At 34.1% G+C, this 11256-nt stretch overlaps 1 protein-coding gene across 1 annotated transcript; it reads left to right on the forward strand.

Moving 5' to 3' along the window:
- Positions 1–400: 400 nt before the first annotated feature.
- LOC144572723 (myricetin O-methyltransferase-like) lies at positions 401–3042 on the forward strand. Its single transcript, XM_078322394.1, has 3 exons — positions 401–948; positions 2171–2454; positions 2546–3042. The coding sequence occupies exons 1-3, from the start codon at positions 513–515 to the stop codon at positions 2843–2845; spliced, it is 1020 nt and encodes a 339-aa protein (XP_078178520.1). The 5' UTR covers positions 401–512; the 3' UTR covers positions 2846–3042.
- The last annotated feature ends 8214 nt before the right edge of the window (positions 3043–11256 follow it).

Consider the following 11256-nt stretch of genomic DNA (forward strand, 5'->3'; position numbering starts at 1 on the left):
TCTGAACTATCCGTTTGCAATTTACTTGAGTCAGATATCTGGAAGGATATAAGGATTCACATATCTCTCTCAATTACATTATCCAATTTACTAGATTTACTACAAAAAAAAGTCCTATCATGATTTTTTTTTTGTCCTGAGTTAATCGGTTGGTTATAATATTTCTCTGCTAGAAAGTGATGTATTGTGAAAAAAAAATAATTAGGGGGAATTTTAGCATGATTAGTTGCATCTGTAGAAGAACATTCTTGAGAAAATTCTTGAGCAAGAAGTCAAGACTCGGTGCGATATATCAAATGACAGTATCTGTATGAACTGATCAGCCTGTATGTTGAAATACTACAACACCGTCAGTATGTACGTCAGAATAATAGAATATGTTGAAAACTTCAAATACAAGAATACATCCGTTATATCAGGACATCATTAGCACAAGCGCTCTTGGCACCAGCCGTATATCATTTCAATAAACCCCTTTTTAGACAAAAGGACCAAAAAATAGTAAGAGAGAAATGGAGCTCTCGAGATTCCTGCACCTAACCGAAAGTGTTATCGCACCATTTACACTTAGGTGCGCTGCCGAGTTGAAAATTTCAGATTGTATACACGCATATGAGCGGCAAGCCATGCCTCTAAAGGAACTCGCTCGCGCTATTCCCATTGGACCCGAGAAGGAACCAATGCTGGGCCAAGTCATGCGACTACTTGTTCAACAAGGCGTGTTTGCCCATTCCGAGGAGGGTTACATGCTCACTCCAGTCTCTGAGCTAATGCTCTCCAAGGGCTCTGACATGGGAACTTATATCTACCTCGTGACAGCACCCGAAAATGTCAATACATTTTACAAAATGGGTGACTGGTTCAAGTCCAGTGGTGTGGGCACTGTTTATCAAATGAAACATGAAGGCAAATCTCCATGGGAGACAACAAAGGAGAATCCATTTTTAAGTAACACATATAGCCACAAATCTATCAGTTTTTCTTTTTCTTTTTCTTTTTAGCTGACCAACTTGTATGATATATATATATATATATATATAGGCTAATGTGCTTTCGGTAGCATATGGGCCGAAATACACACGGTCAAAATTTGAAATTTTAAAATTCAAAAAGTCGATCTGAACCGTTCATCTTGTTCTCCATATTAGTATGTGCTTGGAGACCAAATTTTACATTTTTCTGAATTTTGTTTACTATTTATTAAGCCACATTGAAAATCGTTGATTCAACAGTTTTACTGTTTTGTTAAGCCACCGTTGGATCGACAATTTTCAAAGTGACTTAATAAATAGTAAAAAAAATTCAGAAAAATGTAAAATTTGGTATCCAAGCACATATTAATATGGAGAACAAGATGAACGGTTCAGATCGACTTTTTGAATTTTGAAATTTCAAATTTGGACCGTGTGTATTTCAGCCCATATGCTACCGAAAGCATATTAGCCTATCTCTCTCTCTATATATATATAGGGATGGGCTAAGGTGCTTTGTAAAGCACAGGTCATTTGGTGTTTTACATCCTTTCATGTTGTTGTCAAGGCCCAAATAGCCGATTCAAACTGCTCAACATGATATCTATATTGAAATGTGCTTGTAGACCAAATTTTAAATTTTTTTTGGAGTGTTTTTACTATTTTTTTAGAATTTTTAAAAATGTTGTTTTTTAACGGTCCAGAGTTATAAGAAAAACAATTATTTTCAAAAATCCTAAAAATTAGTAAAAAATAATCTAAAAAATACAAAATTTTCAAAGTCCAAACAGTCGATCCGAACCCCTCAACATAATCTTCATAATAAAATGTGCTGGGAGATCAAATTTTATATTTTTTTAGATTTTTTTACTATTTTTTAGATGAGTAGAAAATCATTGTTTTTGGATAAATTATGAAACATAAAAAACAGTGATTTAAAAAAATGCTAGACAAATAGTAATAAATTTTAAAAAATATATAAATTGGTCTCCAAGCACATTTGAATATGTAGATCATCTTGAGAGGTTTGAAACGATTTTTTGAATTTTCAAAAGTAGAAAATATGAGTGTGAAGTAAAACAAGGCTCTTGCTTGGTAACTCACCATAGCCCAACTATATATATATATTCCCCAATTATGTTGGTTAAATTTGTTGTTTCAGTGTTGGCTTCAGTAATTTGATGTCCATGCGCAATCAGGTAACTTGCTCAATGAGGCAATGGCAAGCCGTAGTAAAAAGTTAATGAAAGATGTGGTTGCCTCATGTCCTCAACTATTCAATGGGATGAAGAGTCTCGTGGATGTAGGAGGCGGCACCGGAACTACCGTAAAAGTTATTGCCGAAACGTTTCCTGAATTGAGGTGCACAGTGTTCGATCTGCCGCACGTCATATCCAACGTGTTGAAATGCGATGAGTTATTCGATGCCGTGGGGGGCAACATGTTTGAGAAAATACCATCAGCTGATGCAGTAATCCTCAAGGTTATCTCTGATCATAAGATTATATATATATTCTGGTTACAATTAGAATAACATACTAAATATTCTAATCATAAGATTATATAACGTGTAGAATGTTCTCCATGATTGGCCTGATGATGATTGCATTAAAATTCTTCAGAAATGCCGACAGGCAATTTCACCCGTAGAAGCTGGCGGTAAGGTTATCATAATCGAACTCACTATAGACTTGGAGACACATGACCAGGATGCGATCGAGACAACCCTCTATTATGATATAAAAATGATGATAACATTTGTTGCAAAGGAGCGCAACAGGCAGGAGTGGCACAATGTTTTCCAAGCAGCTGGTTATGTTAACTACAAAGTACACACAGTGGGGCTTTACTCAATCTATGAGCTCTTTCCTTGAACATGATTTGTATCTCGATCGTTTCGTTATTATTGAGTCAGATATATATATATATATATATAGTCTTAATTTCAGCAGAGACTAGAGAGTGAGCAATAATATACGTGTAATAAATAAACTGCAGTTTGGTCGGACTTATATATACACATGATATGTACTAGTAATATATGAAATATTTGAACAGTATTCTCCGTGTTAATGTCTTATTAATTGTGTGAAGAAGACCCTGTGTACTATATTTATATATAGATGAAACAAACACACACAACAATTTGTACCAAAGGCCCACAAAACCATCGGCCCAATATATCGGCTCAATTAGCTCTTCATACCCAGACATTCAAAAGCTTCACAAAAGAGGCCCACGTTGCCAGATTTCGTTGTTTACACGACAAAATATTCAAATTCCAGAGTTATATAATAAGATAAATTGAAAATCTAAATGGATCATCAGTTTTTTATTTGTTTGTTAGTAGTATATATATCTTAAATCTAATTTTCAAGGATTCACAGTCCGGGACATAAACACAAAGAATAGACCAAAAGACAAAAGAAACAAAAACAGTACATTACCAAAAGAGTTTTTCGATAAAAGGCCTCAGATGGGGAAAAATCAATCTTTGATCTACTATACCAAAAACAATATCTTCGGTACCAAGAATATGTTGGAAACTAAATAATTTTATTTTTTTGTAAAAGAAATTCTCTATCTTTCCAATCCGGATCAGATGTTTACAGCTACGAAGATCAGATTATGGGGCGATCCCAATCAGAGCTATACGAAAGTCAGAACTATCAGAATGAGTCGTACAACCGATCTTGATTGTAACTATCAGGATCGGTCGTACAACTAACCCTAATTGTAACTATCAAGATCGAACATATATTAAGTAGCCGATTTTGATGTAGGATAAGTAACAAGATCGGGCATATTAATAGCTGACTATGATTATACGTTCTTTTTTTTTTGGAAAATTTTTTTTAATGCCGCAGCTCCCACCAAATTTGCTAGCTAATAATTAATGTCACAAACACAGATAATTCAAGAGAACACACCAAATAAAATATACCAATCACATATCACATCATAACTGAAAAAACAGTAATAATATCACATTATCCAAATTACAAGTCAACTAAATACAAAATGTATCAAACTTTTGGTGCTAATGCATCCAAAAAAACACAAAAAAAAAAAAAAAAACATGCAATCAAATTAATTGACAGCCGCTTTTTGAAGATCTAGTTGTCACAGAGAAATTTATCCCAATGCCAACCTATATTATTGATGTCTCTTGTGTTGCAGCTTTCAGCAAACACATCCAAGTATCCAACTTCTTTTGACTAGTAGCACCTCTTCCTCATTTCTTAGATGATGAAGGCTCGTCGTCACCACTTGATTGGTTCGACATGACTGCCCAGAGAAGAGAGAGGTGCTGGAGACGAGGGGCTAGGCTTTATTAATTAACACTATACTGATTCAGGATATCGGACATCGTCATAAATCAGATCCTGATAATTCAGAAAGTTTCAAGGTCAGTTGTGTTCTATTATGCAATCTAGAAAGTGACGTACGGTATCAAGATCGGACGATCCTCATAATTTTTTGACTATTAGTATTTGTTCTTTGTAAATGGCCGATCTTGATACTCTATATCAAGGCTACTAATGATTAAGGTTCGACTCAAACTCGGCTCGGATCAATGAGAGAAGTAAAATGATTCGGCTCTAACTCGGCTCGCTTTTAAAAGAAAAAAGCTCGGCTCATGTAAACACTTTGCTCGACTCGGCTCGGCTCACGAGCCGACTCGTGAGTCGGCTCATATTACATGTTGAGAAAATAATAATTTATTTATTTTAAAGAAATGATCGAAGTGAGATAGAAATATTCCATTGTCTTTAAATGACATGTTGAAAAACTTTGATCACTTTTTAAAGAAATGATCATTTGAAAAAAAATGATTATTTCATAAAAATAATTTTAAAATGTCGGCTCGTATCACATGTTGTAAAACTTTGAAATTTGAAAAAAATATTGAAATTTGAAAAAGTTTTTTTTTAATAATTTGAAAAAACGTAAGAAATGATCGTTTTTTTTTCAAATTTCTTTAAAAATAATTTTTAAAAATTTGAAATTAAAAAAAAATTTGAAATTTGAAAAAAAAAAAATGGAATTTGAAGATGAGAATACAGTCCTTTGATGCGATCAAAGATTTCGTTCATACAAATTCATCAACCTTTTTCCCTGTACTAAATAACAATATAGAAATATATAGCTTAATCATCTGATCATTCGGAAAAGTTTAGCAATTGTGCTCCAAAAAAAATATTACTGTGACACGACATATGACACTATGCATGGACAATCTATCTTCATTAGAGGATTAATTGACCTCCATTTTTTCATCAAAGGACGAAATATGAGTTGGCTCACCAACCGGCTTGCGAGCTCACAAGCTGAGTCGAGTCGAGCCAAGTGTTTACATGAGCTGAGCCGAGCCTAGCTTTTTTCTCTTTCAAAATCGAGTTGAGTTAGGGTTTTTTTCAGTTTCGAGTCCGATTCATTATGAAATATTGAGCCATTCAACTTATTGATTCGTGAACCAAATCGACTCATTAACAGCTTATTATCAAGGTCGGATGTTTATTTCATGCAATTTTGATTATAATTACTATCAAATTTTTATGATATCCGATTCTGATAGAGTGATATTATTTGTACATTTTTCACCAGATATTGCTCATCTCAATGATTGTTTAATTCCAGCCTAGTGTTTTGAATTCAGGTCGGGTCAGGCCCACGCGGTCTGAACCTGTTCGGGCCACGGGTCCTGTGGGTCTACGAGTTCTGCCGGGTCGGGTCCAGCGGGTCTCATTTTGGAGAGTTAGACCAAATCCGTGCTAGACCCTTGGTCCAAATTTAACACGGGTCGGTTCGGGTCGGGTGGGGATCGGTCCGAATTGGGTCCAGGTCTGTTTTTTTTTTTTTTTTTTAAGACAGCACCAATTTTTTTTAAAGAGCGCTCTAATCAGCTAATAAATTAAAATCATTATAACATATCTAACCAATAACAAATAAAATTCAACATAAGTATAACATTCTTAAAATAAATCTAATATATTGAAAAATAAATCTAACACATTAAAAATAAATCAAACATTTTTAAAATAAATCTAACCTATTTTGAATTAAATCTGACACTTTTGAAATAAAACTAACATATCTAACCAATTTAAAAATAAATCTGACATTTTTAAAATAAATCTAACACATTAAAAATAAATCTAACATTTTTAAAATTAATCTAACACATTAAAAATTCACTAAGTATTTTTAGAATTCAAAACAGAAATAAATGTAAAGTTTCGGCCTCTGCTCCTGGCCGAAACAAGCTGTTGTGGCCTTTTCAGAAAAGCTGTATTTTCTACAAAGGCCGAAACAACCTATTTCAACCAAAAACAGAGGCCGAAAATGGACAAATCTAATGCAATTTAAATTCAAAAACTTGGGTCCGCGTACAGGTTAGTACGAGTCAGTTAGGGGTTAGTACGGGTCTGTGGGGGTTTGGTCCGGGTCCATGGAGATTTGGGGGGGTTTAGAGGGGTTTGATCCTGGTTAGTACGGGTTTAGATCCGGTTCAGTCCGGGTCCACTCTGCACTCAGTATCCATAGCCTAGGTTCATTTGTCTGAATGCCTTTCAAAGTTTCAAACATTTTATTATAACAGTCCAAAGAGAATCATGGACCGTATAAGCTCTCCACCGCTAACGTAATAGTAAAACTCTGTTGGTATTAAAGTTATTTTTATAGTCAAAATCAATTAAAAAAAATATTGACCGAATGAACTTGCACATATGTCGAATTCGGATCACCCCGGATACCTGACTCAAGTAAATTAAAAACGGACAGCCTAAATTAGTTCTTTTAACTTGATATGAATCTCAAAACGGTTCCCCTACAGTTTTTATGGGCACCATATTAACTTTGATTCGGCTAGAATTAATCTGAACTATCCGTTTGCAATTTACTTGAGTCAGATATCTGGAAGGATAAGGATTCACACGTCTCTCTCAATTACATGATCCAATTTATTAGATTTACTACAAAAAAAAAAAAAGTCAAAACATGATATTTTTTTTTGTCCTGAGTTAATCGGTTGGTTATAATATTTCTCTGCTAGAAAGTGATGTATTGCGAAAAAAAATTAATTAGGGGAGAATTTTAGCATGATTAGTTGCATCTAGAAGAAAATTATTGAGAGTTTGAAATGGTGATTTTCTCAAGCCTTGTGTTGATAGGTGCTGTATATATCAAAATGTATACTTTTTAAAATTTTCAAAATTACGTATTTTTTTCCATGCATCTAAAATTCATAATATCATATTTATCCAAGAAAAGTCTGATCGGAAAAAGAAGACCCAATAATATCATATTTACCCATATTCTTAAGCTGTCGGGATTTTTTTTCTATTAAAATCATTTTTTTTCTATTAAATTAAATTTTAAATTACAAAGAAAATCATTTTTGGAATTTTTTTTACTATTTATTAAGCTAGTTTGAAAATCACTGATTTCAGTAAATATCTGCAGCATTGAAATCAGCGATTTTCAAACCAGCTTAATAAATAGTAAAAAAATTCCAAAAAGTGTAAAATTTGGTCTCCAAGTAGATTATAATATAGATTAAACATCTAACGGTTTGGATTTGTTGTTTGGATACCACAAAATAAAAAATGCAGCAGAACCGCCGGCAGAAATGCTGCCGACAGCAAATTAGCCACAGCCTATATATATATGAGTAAAGATGGTGTCCCCCTTGAATCTGTCCCCTATCTGTCCCCCTAACAACCTTCCTTTTTTATTCCCTCACGTGGTCAAAACCCACCATCTTCAATCTTCAATCTTCTCACGTGGCGAGGAGAGCGTGGTGCACCGTCGAGATCCGGTGAGGAGAGCTTGGTGCACCGTCGAGATCCGGCGAGGAGAGCGTGGTGCACCGTCGAGATCCGGTGAGGAGAGCGTGGTGCACCGTCGAGATTCGGCGAGGAGAGCGTGGTGCACCGTCGAGATCCGGCGAGGAGAGCGTGGTGCACCGTCGAGATCTGACGAGGAGAGCTTGGTGCACCGTCGAGATTCGGCGGGGAGACCGTGGTGCACCATTGGAGGGGGTCCATGCTAGCCCAACGAAGGTTGTCACAGTGCAACATATGAATACTTCATTAGTTAGATATGAATACTTCAGTTGTTAGATATGCGTACTTCATATTACATATGAATACTTCTTGGAAGAGGTGGGATGAGAGAGATGAATCTGACTTTGAATTTTGAATTGTATAAATTATTTCAAACATGTATGAATATTTCGTAATCGTCAATATGAATAATTCTTTAGTTAGATATGAATACTTCATTGTTTTAGATATGCATACTAGTCTGTTGAGAATATTTCTTGGTCCCAATCTGGGCAGGTGTAAATATTATTAGTGTCAGATGTGAATATTGTTAGTGTCATGTGTGAATACTTCATTAGTTAGATATGAATATTTCATTTGTTAGATATTGAGTACTTCATTAGTTAGATATGAATACTTCATTTGTTATATATGCATACTTCATGTTAGATATGAATATTTCATTTGTTATATATGCATACTTCATGTTAGATATGAATACTTCATTTGTTAGATATTGACAATGAATTTTGAATTGTATAAATTATTTTGAACATGTATGAATACTTCGTAATCGTCAGTATGAATACTTCTTGGAGAGGTGGGGTGAGAGAGATGAATCTGACTTTGAATTTTGAATTGTATAAATTATTTCAAACATGTATGAATACTTCATAATCGTCAGTATGAATACTTCATTTGTTTAGATATGAATACTTCTTTATTTAGATATGAATAAAATATAGTTTCGCTGTAGTGGTTTCCAATCTTGGCAAATGTCGCTTTCAGACGATTGCGGTCCCCAATCCAGGCTGTCACAAGACGTCAGCGGTCTCCCTGGTTGTTACTGGTCCCCTCCAGCTTGTGTTTACATATGACAAATGGTTCTCATAATAAGTATGAATACTATAAATTCGTAGGTATGAATACTATACGTTTTGACTATTAATAAAATAGCATTAATCTTGCTCTTTGGTGGTAGTTAGCACGTTTTAACTTTTTTTTTTGTCTTTTAGTGCGGGGGAAAGATAGGGGACTGAAGTAGGGGGACTGTTAGTCGATCCCTATATATATATACTATTTTTTAGATTTATTGAAAATCGCTGTTTTTCAGACAAATCTGGACCATAAAAAATAGCGATATTCAATAAATCTAAAAAAATAGTAAAAAATTTCCAAAAAATGTAAAATTTGGTCTCCAAATACATATTAATATGGAGAACAAGATTAACAGTTCGGATCGACCATTAGGATTTTGAAAAGTTGAATATTGAGTCGTAGCATGGGAGGCATCTATGCAACCCATACCATATTAGCCAAATCCTATATATATATATATATATAGAGATAGGCTACGGTGAGTTGCGAAGTAAAATGCATTTCTACTTCACGCCGTATTTTTATTTTGAAAGTCCAAACGACCGATCCGAACCGTTAGATATTTAATCCATATTGAAATGTGCTTGGAGACCAAATTTCATATTTTTTGGAATTGTTTTACTATTTATTAAGCATTTTTGAAAATTGCTGTTTTGCTGTGAACAGTGAAAAACAGTTAAATTTTCTGGACCATCAGATCAGCGACTTTCAAAATTGCTTAATAAATAGTAAAAAAATTCAAAAAAATGTAAAATTTGGTCTCCAAGCACATTTCAATATGGAGAACAAGATGAACGGTTCGGATTGACGTTTTGAACTTTCAAATCGCAAAATATGAGCGTGAAGTAAAATAGTCGCTTTACTTCGCAACTCACCGTAGCCCAGCTCTATATATATATATATATATATATATACATATGTATATGTATATATATATATATAGAGTACGGCTAACGCGCTTCCTCTAGCATATGGGTCGAAATGCTTCCGGTGGAAATTTGAAATTTCAAAATCCAAAAAGTCGATCTGAACCGTTCATCTTCTTCTCCATATTAATATCTGCTTGGAGACCAAATTTTACATTTTTCTGAAATTTTTTACTATTTATTAAGCCACTTTGAAAATTGCTGATCCAACGGTGGCTTACCAAACAGTAAAAATCAGAAGCTACCGTTGGATCAGCGATTTTCAAAATGGCTTAATAAATAGTAAAAAATTTCAGAAAAATGTAAAATTTGGTCTCCAAGCAGATATTAATATGGACAAGAAGATGAACGGTTCAGATCGACTTTTTGGATTTTGAAATTTCAACTTTTCACCGGAAGCATTTCGGCCCATATGCTAGAGGAAGCGCGTTAGCCGTACTCTATATATATATATATACATATGTATATGTATATATATATATATATATATACATATGTATATATATGAGTACGGCTAACGCGCTTCCTCTAGCATATGGACCGAAATGCTTCCGGTGGAAATTTGAAATTTTAAAATCCAAAAAGTCGATCTGAACCGTTCATCTCCTTCTCCATATTAATATCTACTTGGAGACCAAATTTTACATTTTTCTGAAATTTTTTACTATTTATTAAGCCACTTTGAAAATCGCTGATCCAACGGTGGCTTACCAAACAGTAAAAATCAGAAGATACCGTTGGATCAGCGATTTTCAAAATGGCTTAATAAATAGTAAAAAATTTCAAAAAATGTAAAATTTGGTCTCCAAGCACATCTTAATATATAGATCGCATCTAACGGTTCGGATTGACTATTTGAACTTTGAAAACGGAGAAAAAGGATTTGAAAGATAGGGTGCATTTGGGTGCACAAAAATTTCGGTGCATTTGAACCCTCCTCTATATTTATATATATATATAGAGAGAGAGAGAGAGAGAGTGACTAATGTGCTTTCGTATACATATGGCCCGATATGCATACAGTCCAAATTTGAAATTTCAAAATCCAAAATGTCAATCCAAACCGTTCATTTTGTTCTCCATATTAAGATGTGCTTGGAGACCAAATTTTACATTTTTCTGAATTTTTTTACTATTTATTAAGCCACTTTGAAAATTGCTGATCCAACGATGGCTTAACAAAACAGTAAAATCAGCAGCCACCGTTGGATCAGCAATTTTCAAAGTAGCTCACTAAATAGTAAAAAAATTCAAAAAAATGTAAAATTTGGTATCCAGGCACATATTAATATGGAGAACAAGATGAACGGTTCGGATCGATGTTTTGGATTTTGAAATTTCAAATTTGGACCGTATGCATACGAATGCACATTAGTCACTATATATATATATAGAGAGAGAGAGAGAGATGGGCTATGGTGCATTGCAATGCAT

The sequence above is a fragment of the Carex rostrata genome, chromosome 20, assembly GCF_964058835.1.
Source record: "Carex rostrata chromosome 20, lpCarRost1.2, whole genome shotgun sequence".
Taxonomy (NCBI): domain Eukaryota; kingdom Viridiplantae; phylum Streptophyta; class Magnoliopsida; order Poales; family Cyperaceae; genus Carex; species Carex rostrata.